This window comes from Lutjanus erythropterus, chromosome 2 (assembly GCF_056507025.1).
Source record: "Lutjanus erythropterus isolate fLutEry1 chromosome 2, fLutEry1.hap2, whole genome shotgun sequence".
Lineage (NCBI taxonomy): Eukaryota > Metazoa > Chordata > Actinopteri > Lutjaniformes > Lutjanidae > Lutjanus > Lutjanus erythropterus.
In genome coordinates this window covers 25,963,509-25,983,390 of record NC_139318.1, presented here as the reverse complement: position 1 = coordinate 25,983,390, position 19,882 = coordinate 25,963,509, and the positions used below count along the sequence as shown (strand labels likewise).

At 38.0% G+C, this 19,882-nt stretch overlaps 1 protein-coding gene across 1 annotated transcript; it reads right to left on the bottom strand.

The window, feature by feature from the left end:
- Positions 1–2,084: 2,084 nt before the first annotated feature.
- Positions 2,085–17,929, bottom strand: LOC146331739 (aminoacylase-1A-like). The gene is made up of 14 exons (XM_084734922.1): positions 17,532–17,929; positions 13,856–13,920; positions 13,641–13,745; positions 13,453–13,547; positions 13,177–13,253; positions 10,070–10,159; positions 8,646–8,702; positions 8,470–8,543; positions 8,308–8,357; positions 6,485–6,629; positions 5,946–6,014; positions 5,778–5,857; positions 2,867–2,927; positions 2,085–2,729 (listed from the first exon to the last, which is right to left on the bottom strand). The coding sequence occupies exons 1-14, from the start codon at positions 17,656–17,658 to the stop codon at positions 2,565–2,567; spliced, it is 1,260 nt and encodes a 419-aa protein (XP_084591048.1). The 5' UTR covers positions 17,659–17,929; the 3' UTR covers positions 2,085–2,564.
- Positions 17,930–19,882: the final 1,953 nt, after the last annotated feature.

Here is a 19,882-nt window from a genome sequence, read left to right as displayed (position 1 = left end):
TTCAAGTAGTCTGTGAGTTAGAAATGAAAATCTAAAAAAATGTTACAATTGCCCCCTGTCTCCCCTACTTTGGCCTCAGAAAAGAAGGAAATGGCTGCAGTTAAACAGTAGAAACTCTTTTGCTGCATCAGGTTCATGAAAAGCTTTCCTGAAACACTGAAACATAAAAGTTTTCCTTGATGAACTGGTTAACAGCACCTGTGTTCTTCTGCATGCAGCCAGGCATTCAGATGCTCGACAGCTCAGCCGACAGGATGACTGCACCTTTTCCTGCCCCCTCTGGGAGGAAGGATGTGGGTTCAGCTTTTAGTCGTCTCCCTGACGGCCCCATGTGCTAATACTGCTGTCATGTCCTGCGGAGAGAGAAGACTAATTACTGACTGCTCAGTCTTCCTGCCAGTCCCCCTTGGAGAGCCATACACTGTTAATTGGACGACAACTCCAAAGGGAGCTGAACTGTAGATGAGACCGACCTTTACCTCATGAAAACAGCATTACATATCAAAAGACGTTCTTAATTTCTCAACTCCCTTGTTGCTCCTCCATGTCACAACACTGTTGTTTACAACAGTATTCCATTTTGTTTACAGTCATTTAATGCAAGTTGTCTTGAATAAATGTGAATAACCTCTTGTTAAAGGTGATGCTAACATACTCTCTTTTCCTTTTATTTTAGTTAGTGATGTCTCAATTAAAATTTGTCTAAGTATGTTTTATTGTTGGTTTTGATGTCTGTATTAGTGCTGTATCCTGTGTTTTATTCTTTAAAAGCCAAATGAGGGACAAGGACTGAAAACTAACTATGGCTATCAGTGTTGGTTGCATCAAATTAATAAAAAGTAAGAAAAGTTTGATGGGACCATCATTATTTTTTTTATTTCAGTATTAGACAAACTAAAACTTTGAGCCACTTGATGGTGCTAGATGAAAGGTCAGGGGATCACATGATTACAATTACTGGTGACTCTGTGCAAAAGTTTGTTAATGCAATATACAGTATGTATATGAGATTTTTGAGTATGAGTCAGAAATGTCAACCACCTGGCAGTAGTCAGTGGATATTTTAGTAAGAACAAAAGTGGTGGACTGACCCACCAGTCTATTTTTTTTTATTGTTGTATTCAGCCTCTTCGCTTCTTTCTTTGTGTAATACAAGGATGAACACTAATATTTTTAAAGCACCAGGCCCATGAGTCACCAAGCCTCTAAATAAGTAAACTTATGTCAAAGAAATATAGAAAAGGCCATTTAACAGAGCCTGCACTTGCGTTGTCCACTTTTTACTTGAACTGAATTGTGATACAGTGTTTCCTGAAGGCATTTTTTGTGATGAAAAACTAAGTAGACTTCTCAGCTAGTTATAGAAACTAGTAGCACACACTGCAGCAGGCCACATTACATCCTTAGATGTGTCACACATTTCATTCACTCAAATTTTCATTGCCAGTTTTTTTTATAGTATGCCTTGTTTTTTTGTCCTTATGTAAACATTTTATTTCATTTTGAGTAGGTCACCAATCAGTAGCCATGATGTATCTGTATCTATCTTTCATAACACATTGAATTAAAAGGTGTGAAGGCATTGGGGTGTTTATGGAACTGTTTTGTTGGTAAAGGCTCATAGTATGGGGAAGCTTGGTGGTGACCGAGGTGGCCACCTACATGGAATATTTGGTGGCCACATGCCATCAGACCACTCTGGTAATACCAGATTTAGCTTCTTCATTAACAGACAAAATGCCTTTATTACGTAACGCTGGAATTCATTGTGGTCAATTACAACACTCAAACAGTAACTGATGGTAATTCTGAGGTGCACTTTGTGATCATTTGAAAGCTGCACTGATAGATTCAGTGTTTTAACTGATGTTGAGACATTTTTATTGATGTAATTATGGTAAATTTTATCACCTGTCCTTGAAGCAGAAGGTTGTTTGGAGGTGAAATGCCTTTGCCGAAGGCAGTCAGACATCATGCTCCATAACACAGCTCTAATCCTGCTGCTCATCAGTGTGGCATCAGACACAGATCTCTGACTTGTGTACAGGACAATGACATGACCACGAAAGTAATGAACAAAAAAATGTATTCAATTCAAGTTTATTAAATAAAATTATACTTGTGGATTCATAATTCTAAAATCAAGCTAAATCTACAAAGTGGCAATTATCTAAGTGACATTTGATCTAAGAGTTTAGCAATCAAAGTCATATTCACATTTTAATAAGTAGATTTTTCCAAACTGATGGAAAACACCGTTTACATAACAGGTGATATTTCTTTTAAGACTGCACACACACAGCAGGCACACTCAATCAACAATGCTGACATACAGTAAGTATGTTGTTAAAAAACTGCTGCAATACTGAGTAATGCAAAGGTTACTGCTCCTATATCCTGAGAATCATAAAAAATAAATCAATAGTTCCAAAGACTAAGTGCTCAGTTTTGGCTTATGATATATATATGATATTATTCTTTGGTAATCTCTGCAAATTCTTCAAGTTAAATATTCAGATCATCAGTGAAATACGTTTTAGAGAGGATTAAAAATGAAGACTTGTCTAAGCCTCATCAGGACAGGCAGGAACGCTGGCAAGAGCTGGGATGAGCTTCTCAAACACGCTGATGCCTTTCAGGAAGACTTGCTCATTCAGATACTCATTGTGATCGTGCAGGAGGATTGGCGTCCGGTTCATTGGAGAAAAGCCGATAGCAGGGATACCCACCTAGATTAAACAAACAAACCCATTAGCGGGCACAGAAGGGAGTGGAATAGCTTTCATCCAACAATGTCAGATTTATGAATGAAAAGTGAAATTGAATGACTGTCTTTCATGCTCTCATATCCAGTTCTTATACTCACAGCTCGAATGAAACGGCTATCTGTAGCTGCTGGAAATATCTCCTTTTCCAGAGTCATATTCCTACAGTGGAAACAGCAACATTAGCCTTAGTTTTTAATGGTGCAACGGCAGATTCAATACAGTCCTACAGTACCTTCATGCTTTTGTCTGCTACAGTTGAGTAAAATTAAAAAAGCAAATTACAAGCAAGGCAAAATGACAATAACTGAGTTAAAGAACACTTGTGCAAATATGTTTATTTATCTGAAAAAAATTCTTTAAATATTATAGATATTTGATATTCATCAGTAAAATTGTCCTACAGAGTCTAAAATGAGGCTATATCAAAGTACAGTCCCCAATTACTATGATGGAAGTCATTCAGACCTCTGTATTATTATTGTGGTTCTCTGTTTTATTGACCATACATGGTTTTTAAATAAGGCATATGATATTTATTTATGCCCAGGTGGGCATAGCAAATGGCAGACAAAAATGACCAGGTGTTTGTAGCCAACAATCTCAATAATTTGCACCCAGGGTATGAATAGCCAGTGTGGCTATTTACACCTTCATGGCAGAGCCAAACCATGATGTTCCTCTAAATCTAACAAAGTAGTTTTGTTGCCTAAACCTAACTAAACTGGGATGAAAAATTGAAAATAATAACTGGCAACTACTAACGGGCACCACTTAAGTAATTTCACACTATAGTCAAATTGTAGTTGCACAGGGCACTCTCCTGCAGGATAGCCCAGCATTTAATCCATCTACCCACTGCAGCCTCTTATTGTCACTGAATTTGTTGCTCTTTATAGTTAAAATAAAGGGGCTGGGTGTGAACAGCTGCATTGCTGGTGTGTATATTTGTATATAATATTTATGACCTTCCAAAACACAATGTAAGACCATGTAACACATTTTATTAGTAAATGTGGATTTCAGAAATTTTAAGACTTTTCAAAAGGACCTGCAGGCACCCTGCATGCCTGTATATACATTTCCAGTAGAATTAGGGGTGTAATGATTCACTCATGCATCTGATGCATCAGACTTTAATGTGTAAGATATGAGTGCATCGAATCAGACGGCCTGTATTGGTAAAAACTGAATATGAATTGGAAACAAAACGATGTAGCACTTGCGTATCGATACATCTCATTAAGACGCACATACGTTTTATTTTTGGCATCAAGGAGCTGCCGCTGTAACTTTCCACCATTTTCTCTCTCCTCCTGTCTCTGACTGCACCGCTCTCGCTGGTTGCCTGCTGCCACGATCACACAAAACATGCACTCCCTCCTCCCTCTCCTGTCTCTCCTCTACTTTTCCTCAAAACAAACCGCACTGAAAAAAGCGACAGAAGTGACATTGTACCGTGTTCCACCACCAAACTTTCATAACACGCAAGTGTGGAATAAGTTTGGCTTTTATAAGGAAGATGAGAAACACTGCTGTAAATCATTTATTTAAAACTTTGGGTCAGACTCGTGGCTCTGTACTCTGCTGTCAAAGACGTCATGTCTCTGTGAGAGCAGGTAACAAGGAGCATCGCTGTTCCTGCGCATTAGTCAAAACCACAGCACTGTTCATATGAAACAGAGCAGCAGATCATCTTACTGCAAAAATACTAATATTTTAAACAGTTCTAAAGTTTGTTCACAGATTCTCATTTAGGCTACAGGATCTCATTTACACGAGACTCATAATAAGATGTTAACACCACTGAAATGTCTCCTATGTTATTATATTTCTGTATACTATATTTAGTAAAACTACTAGCACTCTACAAATGTAGCATCAACTGAATCAAAATGTAAAGACTGACACATTGCATTGTCTTGTATTGCATCATATCGTATCGTATCGTGACAGAGCTGAATTGTAGCGAACCGAATTGTTGGCCATTTAAAAATTTGATTTTAAAATAAGATGTATCATATCGTTGAACATGTATCGAGATGCGAATCGAATCGGTCTCAGTCAGTGAGATACACACCCCTAAGTAGAATACATTGTAAATGACAAATGAAAATCACATTTTTCCTGCTGAGACAAGTAACTGTAGGGCGAACAATGCATCTCTTTCTAAACATGAGAAGAGGGTTGTGGGAGCTGTGTGAATAATTACAGCTAAGGTGTGAAATCTCAATGCATTAAAGAGGGTTGTATCAACGAAAATACAGGATTTAAAAAATCTTATTTTATGGTCCACTACATCAGAAGACAAAGATTTACATTAGATTCTTTGGAGAGCTGACTATCTGATTGCTCAGCTGCTGTAAACAGATGTAAAGCCTCTTTTTTTTTTGCCATTTTTGCCTCTATTGTACAGGGCAGCTGAAGACTTGACAGAAAGGTACAGAGAGCTAGGAGGGATAACTTACAGCAAAAGGCTGTTAGCTGAAATTGAACCAAGGCTGCTGTAGAGGACTGTTAGCCTCAGTACATGGGGTACAAGCTCTACCAACTGAGCCATCGGGGCTCTCCCAGATGTAAAGTTTCTTGACTCACACAGGTTTACAGTTTTAGTAAGTACAGGGAGTAAATTAGTCGGGACAAGGACACAGTGTGTGATAGATGTGAAGCACACATTCTGGCATATCAAAAATGGTATGACAATCCCCACTCCTTCTCCCCAGACATGGACATGTTAACTGTGAAACAAAGTGTTAAATTCTTTTTTACTGCTTGGCCAATCAGACAAGTGAGCAATCCTTATTGTAGAACCCTCATTATACCTTTTTATACTAAAATGCAGTTGTTGTTTTTTTCTTTCCTTATGTGTCACGTGGAAAAGGGGCGAAAGAGTCGCACAAGTTACAAACAGGTGACAAGCCTTCATTGCTTCCACTGGATAAAGAGCCAAAAGCCAGACATTACTGTTTTTTTCCAGTATAAAAGGGGCTTTGGTGTGTACAGTGCACTCACATTGTTTTGCAGGCTGCACTGAAGGTGCTCCACCAAGGATCACTCTCCTCTGTCGAAGTCACAGTCTGGTTCATGTGTTTCTGCAATGGATGGCAGCTAATTTAAACTAATTGACAATGGAAACCAACGGCACTTTCAAAATGAAGTACTGAGTGTATGTCCACTGACCTGAGCAAATTCATAAGTGACATCTTCACCTGCTTCTTTACACCACGCTTTGATCTGTCTTTCAAACTCCTGGTAGGATGATAATAATTTATAAGTTAGTGTAGAGGTAACACTGAGCTGGAGGGTCAGACACTCTGAATCAATAGACTGACCCTGGACTTATTTCACTCCTGTCAAGAGCGATAACCAATAATATATTTAGAAGTTATCTCTTCACCTTACAGTACAATAATCCACTGCATTTCTACTGTACACTTCAACTAAGACTCATGTATAATTTTCTTGCATTTTAACATACTTATTTATAGACCCATTTTCAGCTTTATTGTTTATTTAGATATTGCATTATACATATTTTAACACAGTCCTTATTTAGATTTTCTATTTTTCTTATAATGCTCTATGCTTACATTCACACACACACACACACACACACACACACACACACACACACACACACACACACACACACACACACACACACACACACACACACACACACGTTTGCACATGATACAGTCATGAACGCTTACGCTTACCTGTAGATTTACTGTAGGTGGTATTCTTAGGTCAAAGCTGACATCCATTTCAGCTGGGATGACATTGTAGGCCACGCCTCCTTTAACCATGGTCATGTTCACTGTGGTGACATCACCGAGCGTGAAACACTCACTGGTATTTAGCCTGAAATACACACACATGGAATTTCTGCAAGCCCAACACTGAAAGCTAATTTGACTTTCAAATCAAAGAAATCTACATCAAATCTGTTATTCTTGGTACCAAAGAACTAATTAGCAACTTGCTGTATCTGTTCATATTAATTTATGTCTCTGGGACACAAAAAAATGTTATGTGGTTCATCAGCCATTATGTGTTATGTTTAATGACCAGGAGGCAAATTCATGAAATTTCTTACAGTGTTTTTACACGTCCATGTTTTCTTACTAGTTCCCTGATGAGAATTATATAATTTGGTACTAATTACAAGGAACATAAAGGCAATGTTCTAAAAGTAGTATTTTAGTTAGAGTTTAATTCAATTCAATACTTTATTGTCATTGAAATTGGTTGTGTTGTGTTTAGAATTTCCAAGGAAGTTTCCTGGTGAAAAATATGTAAACTACACAGAAATTAAAGAATCACCATGCATTATTACAAGATATGCAAAATGTCTCTGTAGTGTATAAGACTAACTATCCCACGTTTTACACCCACCTTCTGCACAACAAAAAAGTAAAAACAAAACCCAGGCTTATTTTTTCAGGTATTTGTGGAACATCTGCAAAAACTCCCACAAATGCTTAACACAGAACTTGTATAAAAAGACTATTTCTGGAGTGCAACTTCATTTTTAGAGCCACTATTTTGTTAAATGGGCTTTAGCACAGGTGGCAGATTACTGTCTCAACAGTGTAGTCCATAAATCAGGATGACTGCGTCCATTCTCTGGTTTTGAACATGAATGCAGCTGTTTTACTATATACATGGGTCATTAAAACGTCTCAGTACTGTTAGATTAGCTGAAATTATAATTTTTACATCACAATTTTCATGTTCACTGAAAAAAAAACAAACAAACAAAAAAATAAACTATTAGAAACCATGGTGTGACATGTCTTCTTTCATCTGGAGAATAGGATTTGTAGGCCAGAACATCTCTGCAGCACTACAGTACTTCATTATAATGCTGTTTTGTCACACAGTGTACCTTTATCAAAAAATTGCAGCTCTACGATTTGGATACTGCACTTGAACATATTGTGATTTCAATAATATTTTGCACACCCCTAATTCAGAGCACCTTGTGCACATTTGCAATAGTCACAATATCAATTTTACGATGCTTTTAACATATTATTTGAATCTACTGTATGGCAAGTGATATAGAGCGGAACTTTCATAATGGGAATTCCTGTAGGGACTTGCCATAATGTCCAGGAAAACATGAGATATGTTGGATGCATCAGAGAGTTAGGAAGGAAGTTGCCGAACATAACTACACGTAATGTGAATAAAACTTAATACATTACCTCATCTGTGAACATAATTTCTGTCTGAGTCAATTCAGACAGATTTTTATTTGCAATGGGGGTTGTTTGAGAATGAAGATTACAACTTCCATGATCCCACACAATTTCTGATGTCATCAAACTATATCTTTCATTACTGTTTAAATGTGAGAGAGACCCCTAGAGGCAGAGCTTGCATTTGTGCTTTTAAAAGTCACATTTGGAGAATAACTGCACAAAGCTGATCAGGTATTATATTATAAATATATCAAACTCAAATCCAAAGTGTGCATTAATGAGAAAATCTGTCTTGCAAAATACATTCAGAAGTTTAAGATGTTTCCTCTCACCTGTGTTTCTCCTTCTCTCTGAAGTCCAGGAAGCAGTTCATGACGTGCCGCTGAGAAGGAAAAGAAAGTATGGTCACTGATGCGGTCCTTCTCAGCCCTTGTAAAACCAGGCTTTTGTGAGTTAACGGTTCTAGGAACCAGATGCATGACACTGACACTTACCAGTTTCTCAGCAGCTGTGTTCTCCACAAACCTGGAGCCATGACCGGGGCTGCCTGGGCAGTGGACTGTGATCCCTGGAGAGAAGAAGTCATTCTGCTTGATACAAGATCGTCTTCAACAAGTCAACCATAGTCAAGTAAGAGGGTGGAAGTCTTTTGTATGTATTTTCTACTCACACCAGGGGTTCCTCTCTCCATAGAACACAGTGAAGGCTTCACCAGGGTTGGCCAGACCTACAGAACAAATGCAGACAAATAAAACACTAAATATAACTATAAAAAAGGACAAACTTTGAGACAAAGGACAGAGGTCGATGAAGCAACTACACCACAAGTGAACTTATGAACCTCCATAACCAGGGACTAAATTCAGCAAACATTTGCCTGTGACTTCAAAATCAATAAAAGTAACTGGGCAAAATGGGTAATGTACTTTTTAAGCATGATCTAATTTGCTTTTCTAGTTTTATGCTTTTGTTGCTTTTATTGTGTTGTTTTATGTTTCTTTTTTCTTTTTTTGTTTTTATTGTGTCGTTTTTTTGGCTACATTTAATACTCTTATAATACTCTCTTAAAATAAATTTGGATTGAAATAGAAATAGACTTTGACCCTACTGACCACCATCTAATGATTACTTTCTCTGATTCTGTGCACATCAGATCAAATCAAATAGTGGCTACCACTGTGCAGGCAGATTCATTTCATAGACAGCAAACATTAGCCTCAGAGAGATGGATAGAAACGTATGCAAGTATTGACACTATGAGCATCTCACAGACATAAATGTATTCCTATTGCAAATTTCAATAAATTGTCTCAATGACATCGAACCAAAAGTTCAAACATCCACAAACATCAGCTCACAGTGAAGTCTTTACCTGGTCATATTGTAATGAGGACAACAAATGAAATATAAGCATTGCTGTTTTATAAAAAGGTTTTTATGGAGCACTACACTTTTCAGGCTTTTAAGTCCAGGTTTTAAGTCTTTGTTGCATCTCTGCCCCTATTGTCTGTTATTAAGACTTACACTACCACAAAAAGGATTATAATGTTCATGATTATCAAAGAAAATGTGACAGATAATAGTTATAAAGATTTAAAGTCACATCATCCAGCCTTCGCTGAGTGTGTTTTTATCACCCAGAAGAAAGTGATTATCCCTGACAAGATGTCTTGATATGGGAATAAGATGGTGGCATCGGATGCTAGAACATGAAGTGAAGTGATGTTTCCTTCTCTGAATCTTTCATTTCACCTAGGAGGGAATTACACCAAATATCAAATATTAATTCCAACAGTGACTTACTGGTAGTGTAGCATGAAGCAAATGTGTTGTTGCTATAGTAACCTGCAGTTTAATATACTGCACCTTGCACAATGATCCAGAGTGATAATAATACTATTGGCAGTAATGTTTTGAGGTGTCACGATATACAGTTTTAACAGAGCAGCTGTCAGCCAAACAGACAAGTGAGTTTTCTGTGGTCATAATATAAACTCAGTAACTGACTGCAGTTTCAAGTTATTCAGTGGCCTTCGGGGCTCAGATTCTTATTCATTAACTTTCAGAAGATGTTGCAAACAGTTATTGATTTACCTTCATCGAGTGCAAAGCCAATGTTTAGTTTTTGGAATTCTGGATGCTTCACAAATGTTTCCATTCCCTTGTGACCTCCAACTTCTTCATCTGAAAAAAAAAAAAAAAAAAAAAAAAAACTTCAGCCATTAATGTCATATTTTCATTTGCTGAAAATGCTTGTTGCTGACAACCATATAATTCAACATCTGCCAAACAAGTGACTGGACAAGAGAATGCATTACATTCTAATTAAAACTTCAAATGTGTTTTTGGTGATTCTGGCTGATTAGACCTCTGCTCAGGTTGAAGTTGGCCTGAGCTATGCTGGAAATTACATGACATCACCAAACTCCCCATATCAAAATCCTAGCACAGTGCTGGCTGGTGTCAATTGGGATTTTGAGTCCACATCAATTATGCAGGCCTTATCCAGGCTTCGTGCAGTAAATACACATAATGCCAAACGTACCAACAGCCATAAAAAAAATACTATTAGAGTATTCAAGACATATTTGATGTCTTGTTGTAGCTAAATCTAAATGGAAAAGGGTCCTGTTCTGTTTTGACAAATTCTTACAAGTTGTAAAAAGATTCAAGTTCATGTTTCATCTCTATCACCTGCTGCTGTTTGATTATCAGCTGATGGTGATTCAGTGTCATATTTGCTGCCTGACATGTCACTTGCACTACATTTAGAGCGAGTTTTTTCCACCCATATCACTGTGTAACAAGCAGCACCCTGGCACTAGGCAAATGGAGTGCACCCACTGATAAAGGTCTGACTTGTCTCTCCCTAAAGATACAATCACACCACAGTTCTATCCATGAATATTCACTCCATCTCCTGATCGCCTTTGTAAGCCAGAATGACAAACAAATTCAAGTATGCATTTCCTGGTCTAATGCAATCTCCAGCCAGCCCCAACAGACTTGCTGGTCAGACTTTGTTTAATCTTGACTGAGTTGATGGCCTCGGGTGGCTGGGAGAAACTCCGCTGGTCTTTGGTAATGGAGAAGTTATTTTTATAGCATGTTTCATCACCATGTTTAGTACATTATTAAAGTTCCCCTCCTGCTATGATTAATATTTTGTTTAACATGGTTTTCCCACATGAAAAAGTGAAAAAAGGAAAAGAAGCTGGAAGCACAATCTACTCTTTTTTTCCTCATTGAGAAATTCCAGACGTGGCTTGATCTGGCTAGACTGACCAGTGAAAGTGCAGTGTGCATCAAGATGACTAATGTTGGGTGCTCCCATAGCTCAGTTGGTAGAGCATTCACCCCTGTTAGTCCTCTGCAGCAGTCGCTGGTTGGATTCCCGCCTGTGTCCCATTTGCTGCATGTCATTCCCCCTGTCTCTACCCCCTTTCCTGTCATGTCTTCAGCTGTCCCTATCCAAATAAAGGCAAAAAGCCCAAAAAATAATCTTAAAAAAAAAAAAAAAAAAAAAGATGGCTAATACATGTCTAAGTCTCAGTCAGACTCAGATACAGATGAGGAGTCGGTTGTGCACCAAAGCAGGCATATCAGAATGGTAAGAGTTAGCAACTTTTGTTTGTTAGCTTTTTAGTTTGTAACTGGCAGTGGCTGACACAATTAATGTTAACTCTCGCTTTTGTTATGACCTGGATCACGAGGGACTTTGTATTGTATGGCAATATGTTTGTTCTTGGTTTCCCCCTCCTTGCCGGAGGGTGGTGCTGTTCTCTTGTTGCTTTGTTGTTGCTTGTTGCTTTTTCCCCAGTATGGGTGTAGGCTGATGACTGACTCGGAGACTGAGGCCGCCTACTTTAAAATGGCACCTGCCGGTATCAGCATCACTCCTCTGTTTCCTTACTCCCAACTAGACCACACCACACCTTCTACACCATTCCAACTGTTCTGTGCTGTTTCGTGAAAGCTGGTGTTGTGATTAACTTGTTGCACTTTCTCAAAATGTAAATACCTTCTAAAAAAAAAAAAGCCCTGTGGTCCTTTTTACAGAGATCCCATAATATAGGCACAGCGAAGGCTCAACTCTACACCATCATTGTGTAAAAACACTGACCAAACAGCGCCAAAATTAAGTTGCCCCAGCATGTCATTTTGTACAGTGTGCCAGCTTTGTGAGATCAGAAGAGGTGTGACATAACAAAACAAGGCACCGGTCAACAAGTGATTCTGTCTGTTATCAAAAATAAAGCTGCTAAGCTCATAAATTTATAAGTTTTTTATGTATTCCTGCATAAACGGAGCATTGCTTCTTATTGTGTGATAATCTTTGGGGAGATTTCTCTCCTCCTGTCTGTGTGTGTATGTGTGTGTGTGTGTCTGCTTAGTGTACACAGTGCTGTGTCAGCACTGCTGAAAGTGTCCTCTCATCTCTCACCCTCCCTCTGCTTAAAAACAGCAGCTAAATATGTCTAATCAGTTCTTAATTTAAAGAACACAGCATGGAACATGTAATGCAGCAGCGTCCTGTCCTGCCATGCCAGGTCATCCGTTCACAGCATCAGCTCATCTCTGTTACTACCCTCCTTGGCAGATCAGAGGCGGAACGAAAAAATGACGTCCATTCCGCCTCCATCTCTTTTATACAGACAGTGAGGCAAAATAAAGGCGCAACATTACAGCCTTGAACAAACTGTGTAAAATGGGCTTGTACTGACAAGTTTGCTCAGTGCTTCAGGTTTCAGGTTCCTTTGCCTGCATAAAGTGTATTAGACAGTGATTGCCTTTTTAAAAAAAAAATTTGTACGAAATCTAGCTTGCCTGGGTACGTTTGACTGTCAGGTTTTAGGAGGAGCACAGACATCTCCCCCCTCAGAAGAGCAATGTGAAAACACCTTTCTAGTAACATTCTTTGCACAGATATGAGACACCATATTCAAGGTCACACATTTTTGGTGACATAAACATGAGGGAAAAACTACCATACTACAAACTGTAGTATCGCTTCTGGAATACTAGTTAGCCCATTTCGTTGAACAGAAGGGTACACCCTTAAAAGTGTAAAACAGCTGCCAGGAACGTGGGAATCAATCAAACAAGTGTGAACACGCCTTCACCATCCTGAGAAGAGGCCTGACCATACAAAATAAGTGTGGATGGAGGGTGTGTAGATGCTGAGAAAACAAACTACTTACCAGGAACAAACATTAAGTGCACAGTGCGCAGCAGTTTCCGTCCCTCTGCTTTAAGTCTTCTGACTGCCTGGATGTACCTGCATAGAACAAAAGAAGACACAGCAGAGTTATGACAGAAATAAGAAATGGAGTCTGAACTGATAGTATGCAGGTTGGGTGGGTGGGTGGGTGTTAAAACAGGTGTTACACATAGAACATAATTAAAAGTGAAGGTCACAACAACTAGAGCACAAATCCTGTTTAATAAAACAAGTTATCAAGGCAGTTTATACCCACTGTATAGTTACACATTTCATGTCCTGTGATCCCCGGGCATAAATGTTGCCCTCTGCATCTTTGAAAGCACTGAAAGCATCGTATTTCCAATGTTCCTGGAGAAGAGATTGATATCAAATCTATTTTTTTCATGTGTATTACAGATAAAAACAGGATTGTAACGCCATAAACAGAAACAGACGCCATACCTGGAAAACAGGTACAACATCTGTGTGGGAATTCAGTAAGATGGATTTCAAGGTCGGGTTCGTCCCTTCCCATGTCATGATCGACACAACTCTGCCTGGACAAACCTAAAGGGAGAGGGAACGGCAGATAAAGCTCGCTGTACTACCAATTACTGTACTGAATTCACAGCATGTGCGCAGACAACATGGATCAAATTAGCATCGCTGGTACACACCTCAATCTTTTTCATGGGCAGCCCAAGCTCCTCCGCCATCCTGTCCAGGAACCGAAGAGCAATATCTGTAAATGAATTAACAGATAACATAACAGTCTGTTTAAATATTAATAGTTGTTTAAAACTTCCCAGAACACTAGACAGTCATAATTACGATTTATGCTGCTGGTGCTCTTTTTTATAAGGGCTTGGAATCAGTTGTAAAATTACCTAAATCTTTGGGAGCTGGCCCCAATGGTTACTTCTAAAGTGATTCTGAAGAACTTGAAAACTGGCATGTCTGGCTGTAGATGGTTTGAATGTTTTGATACTGTATAATTCTGCAATTTGTTCTTTGTTTTCATTTTATCCTGCTTTATGTTTGATTTATCTGTAATGGCACCTGTCTTGGCCTGGAGATTTTGAATCTCCTAAAATCAGTCTTTTACTCCTGATTACATAAGTATCCATTTTCATGCCAAGATACGATTTTGATTCAATTAAATTCAAGGGTCTGGAATCGATGTCACACTGTATGTCACTCAGTTCAGTTGAATATATCATTCAGTTACATCCACATCAACTCACAAAAAGCAACAAAATTATATTTTATGATTATTATATAAAATTATAATTTCAGAGTAAACACTTCCAGACATTTGTGACATAGACTTGTCATGGGAATTTCAAAATTAAGTTGTATCTTAAAGATGCTGATGTAGATTGACATTTTCACTTTGCATTGATCATATTGGATCACTGAACATTGAATCAATATATCGATCCAGATCGATGTATTGTTACACCCTTAGAAAAAAGCAGCTTTGAGGTCCATTACCCAGCCACTCTCCTTGGCTGTCACAACTAGTGGATCCCAATTTGATTGAATTTAAGTGTCCACACTGGATAACGTATCTTACTGTACATTGCTTTGAAAACGTGCATGACTTCCTCAAACAACACAGAATGACATTTGAGTTCTGCTGCCTTCAGATGGCTGTAGAAATGTAATCTATCAATGTAATAATCTATAAGAGAAAGCTGTCATAAATCCCACAGACAGTTATGGAGGCAAGTCATTAATCTAAGCCTGCACAGACTCAAATTCAAATATTATTTTTGATATTTCTATTGTCTGGAAAATACAGCATCTATGTGAAACAAGCAAGCATAACATTCAAGAAGGGATTTATATGAATTTGGAGAGATGCATGCCTGGACTGCCAAACAAATCCAGGAAAATAATGCAGTGACCTTGCTTTCCCACATACGAAACTGAGACACTCAGTGTCAACTGCCATCAGTACTGGCAGTTCAGGTTAGACAACAAAAATCCTGGCAAGTCACCTAGGCGTAACAGACTAGCCTAGTTCTCAGAGCGTGTCTATTAAGGGACAGAAATTATCACCAGCCAAATGCTGGTAAACATTCAAGTGGTGATAAATTTGCTTCACTCACCAGCCAAAAAAGAAACAATGGTAATTTAATGAGTAGTTGGTAGAACATTCATTCAATAGCTATTTGGCTGGTTGACAAAAAAAGGTCATTCTGAACCCTGCTGGGAATAATAATACTAATAGCCTAATAGTAGGGCAAGGCAGTATAATTCAATATTAGGGTAAACATCCCTATCAAGCCCAACAAATTCACTTTTCCAACATCAGTCATATATACTTCCCAAATTTAAGTGAGAACACTTTGAAATTAAAGCCTAATCTCTCAATTGAAGTGTCAATAATTCATTTATACCAATTTCTAATGTTTTTATTGTTTACTTTGTCAAAATATGTCAAACATCTGGCATGGGCTTAATGGGTACCAAATGTACCCTTTAAGCCAATGGGTGTTTCTAATAAGCCCACTTTGTTGATAAATAAATATATATTCAAAAAATCTTAACAATGAAATCTTGTACTGTTCATATATGTAGTCTTTTAGCTCTCAGAATCTATTTCCACTTTGTCTTCGGTCCTGTCCTATGGCCTGCAAATAGCATTTGCATTGGACATGACCCACCTGTTTGCTCTGTCACCAGTGCAGAACAAGATGGAATGAAGCAATTAAAAAAAAATAAAGAATAGATACTAATCTCTTAAGGCGAGTAAATGAGTAAATTAGGATTTAAGGATTTGCAATAAGTTAACAAAAGCATGCACTTCCAAACATGGTTAAATACTAGGTGCTGGACATGTCACCCGAAATGTTACAGTGTGGTATAGTGATAAATGTTATTTGGAGAATTATCTAGTTTGCATGCTGTATGTTGCACTAACATAACATGAAAAGTATAAATTGATCATGCAGAAAAATAATTAACTGTACTCATTTACATCCACCCAAGACAGTGTTGTATTTTTCCTCAGCAGGTAAAAATGTTAATCAAAAAAATAAATATATAAATAAGATAAAAATGCACATTAATTGTCCATTTAACAGCAAACTAATAAATACTGAATAGTATAATGTAGACTAGTCAGGCTTATCATGTTTTATGTCATTCCAATGAACCATTCTATGTAGCAACTGTACTAATGCAGCACGTGGTCTGTTTCTCTGCAGAATAAAACTCAGATTTTGTTTCAAAAAGAAACTGTTTCTAATCAAAGTAATTTTGTAACAAATCTCATTGAACACTCTAACCTCTTAAATTCTGATACGTTTTTTTGCAACTTCTTCTGGGATCAGCGGGCACATGTCACTCATTTGCTTTGATAACTCAACATCTGCAAATCAGATTGGCTTGCAATAAAAAAAAACAAAAACAAACAGCATCATTTGAAGAAAGATCACACAGCAAAAGAACTGTTGTTGCTGTTTTTTTTAATTGACTCAAAAGCTGAAAGAGGGCTCATGTTGTACATGGGCTTAATAGGAACATTTACCCTATACTGATATTGTTGTATGAGATTAGACATGGGCTGCATTACAGTAAAGTGATGTAATATTCTGATTTTACCGGCCTGTTCTAGCTGTTCTATTATGTCATTCTATCCACAGTACTGATGATTATTTGTCAGAAATCTTGTTATAATTCTGTGAAAGCACCAATAGTGATCGCTAAAAATAGTGACAGAAATATTGTTATAATTGATTTTGTACATATCTCCCAGCCCTACTTAATACATTGAACACCATCCACAAGGGCACTTGTCAAGACCGAGGGCAAAAGGACAGGGGCTTAAAGCCTCCTTTGCACTAGCGAGGTAATTTCTGACAAGGAAGCGAGGCCAGGCCTCCTGCAGACAAAATAATCTTAGCTACCACAATCTTACTACAGGTGAGGTGAGGTGAAGTGAGAGCCTTGCTGAGCAGCTCAGCTTTCTTTTAAAGACCACAAGCTTCATGCATAACTTTAAGTATTTAATGTCTAACAGATGCAGATAAGAATTGGACTTTGGTAAACCATGATACTTAATATGATACCGGTGATATAAGCAAGTACATCTGACACTTCACAGCTAGAAGCCTTAAATTAATCTCGACAGTGATAGTATTTGAAGTGAAATAATAGTAACATAAAAATACAGATTACATTTAGGTTAAATGTATATGTACTGTGCATATTCCAACATCTGTTTCGATTTTGAAACCTACCAAATTGGGTTAGACCCCAAAGATAAGTGCCAAAAATCCACTGCTGACATTTCCAAAGGGCACTGCTTGATTTCAGGGTATTGTGAAGTAGATATATTCTCACCGTAGTCTGGATCCGGGTGGACAGTTTTGAGGCGGAGGTACTCTCTGAACAGACTCACAGAGGGGTCCTCTCCTTCTGGAGAGCTCTGCCCTCCTCCGATCCCCGGACCATCTTTGTCAGGCAGCATGGTGCGATTTATTTTACTCCTCTGAGGACACAGAAACAAAACCACAGATTACAATCAGGCGTTGTAACCGACCTGCCAGGATCAGGTGATAGATGCTTCATAATCATTAGAAGTCTTTTATGTGGCGGGGCTGTTTCATTTAAACACAAACAGCGAACCACACAGTCTAACTAACGCTAGCTCCAGAAATGTCTGTGGTCCATTAGGTGCCTGCAGGCCAGCAGCCTGACATTGCCGTTAACATTAGCTGTCGGTACCTGTTGTAAGCGCCACTGTTGCGGAGCTAATTTTATGGTCTAACCGCTAGCTAGGCTACTAGTTAGCGTTAACTTATTAAATCCTCGCCCGAGGTAGAAGCTATGGCTGCGTCTTAACCATTAGTATTTAACCAGCTAAGAGCGGTGGTAACGTTAGTATACATGGATTAGAGCACGCCGAACAACGTAGATGTACTGAATGATTATTTAACAGCTATAGTTATTACTGTCAGCACTCACCCCCGAATCGTTACAGTTAACTTGGTCGTCAGGTGCTGCAGACTCGCTGCTGCTGTGTCAGCCGGCCGCTGCTGATTGGGCCTGTTCCTGCCCTTCAAAATAAAAGGTCTGTGGCCGTAATGACAGTTAAAGGGGACAAAATCTAAAGTATTTCCCCCCTGTCTGTTGCCATGTAGTGCATTCCTGTGATGTGGTATAATCATTTTCACCGTATCAATCACTGTAAGTTTTAATCGTTAGTTGCTGTCAACACAGAATGACCTAAATTAGACATGTTACTGTCAACAAGTCCCCTACAGTGCTACTAGTACCCTGTAGGGGACCCTGACAGCATTAATGTTTTTGTGTTTGTTTTTCTCTCAATTTACGACTTAAAACACACATCAAAGTCGGAATAATGACTGAAAACCGAGGAGCACATGAATGCACCAATAGCCAGGGGTGGAAGTAACTAATTACAAATACTAAAACTGCTGTAGTTAAGTACTTTTTGGGGTACTTCTATTTTTTTAATTATCTTCTCAAGTCTGTACTTTTACTGGTACTTAAGTATGCATTGCACCATGTAATCTACTTAGTTACTTTTAGAATCATAATTGAGCAATGAGAACATTTTGAATTAATATCCAAACCTTTCATCTGCAATTTTTGTAGCCAATATCTGATTGCAAACGTGCCAGTGAAATAAAAGGCATACTGATGAAAAAAATCAATAACCTGCAGCAGGCACAGGTTTGAAGAGGTGATCATGACCTCTGACCAGAACAACACAGGAGTTGGGAGTAGGGATGTCACTAATTAAACATTAATGAAGCACCATTAAGAATTTAAACCAATAAAATGTGATAATTGCTAATTAATCAATAGTCTAGAAATGGCAGTAAATGTGTGACGTTTGACATTATTTTGTCTAGTGGAGCCATTTTTTGAATATGGAAACATTTGAAAAAGATTTTAAAAACATGCGTTTTGTAACTTATTAATTCTGAATAAATAATTGATTAAGAAATTTCTAGAATTTTCAACTGTTGGTTAGGGAAAATACATTAAATTCACAACCCTAGTTGGAGTGATTTCAACTGAAGATTTGGAAACAGAAGCCCCTGATTGAATATCTGCTATTGATATGAAACATGAACAGTTAAAAAGTAACCAATACTCTGAGATGTTTTTGAGAAGAATACTTTCTACTTTTATAATTATCATTTAACACCAGTACTTAAATGTTTAATTGAATAATGTTTTAGTAATGTAACAGTACTTGTACTTGAATACAGAACATAATTTCAACAAAAATTTGGTTTGAGCTCAGCAGCCTGTGTGTGTGTGTGTGTGTGTGTCATCAGCATGCTAACTACAAAAAGGTAACACTTGGAAATAAACAAAATATTTATTTTTATTTCATATGCTATATTATGGTATCAAAAAGAAGAAATCTCTAAACTATGAAAGATTAACCAGTTATTTTTTAATAGTCATACATCAGTGCTGTGGTGTGAGGTTATTATGATGGGCCCCAGTGTAAACTATTATGACAGGCTCTAGTGCACGCTAGTTCCTAGTTATGAAGTGCACACACACACTCAATCATGTTGGTATCCTAACATTACTTACTGCCAGTGGTGGACAGTAACGAAGTACATTTACTTGAGTACTGTACTTAAGTACATTTTTTGAGTATCTGTACTTTACTTGAGTATTTGTTTTTTTGGACACTTCTGACTTTC

Excerpts from the sequence above, each read along its gene's own strand:
- LOC146331739 (XM_084734922.1), bottom strand. The coding sequence starts at position 17,658 with ATGCTGCCTGACAAAGATGGTCCGGGGATCGGAGGAGGGCAGAGCTCT. Across the intron at positions 13,921-17,531 it reads CCACCCGGATCCAGACTACG|ATATTGCTCTTCGGTTCCTG; the intron begins GTGAGAATATAT and ends ATTCATTTACAG. Across the intron at positions 6,630-8,307 it reads AGAGAGAAGGAGAAACACAG|GCTAAATACCAGTGAGTGTT; the intron begins GTGAGAGGAAAC and ends TGTGTATTTCAG.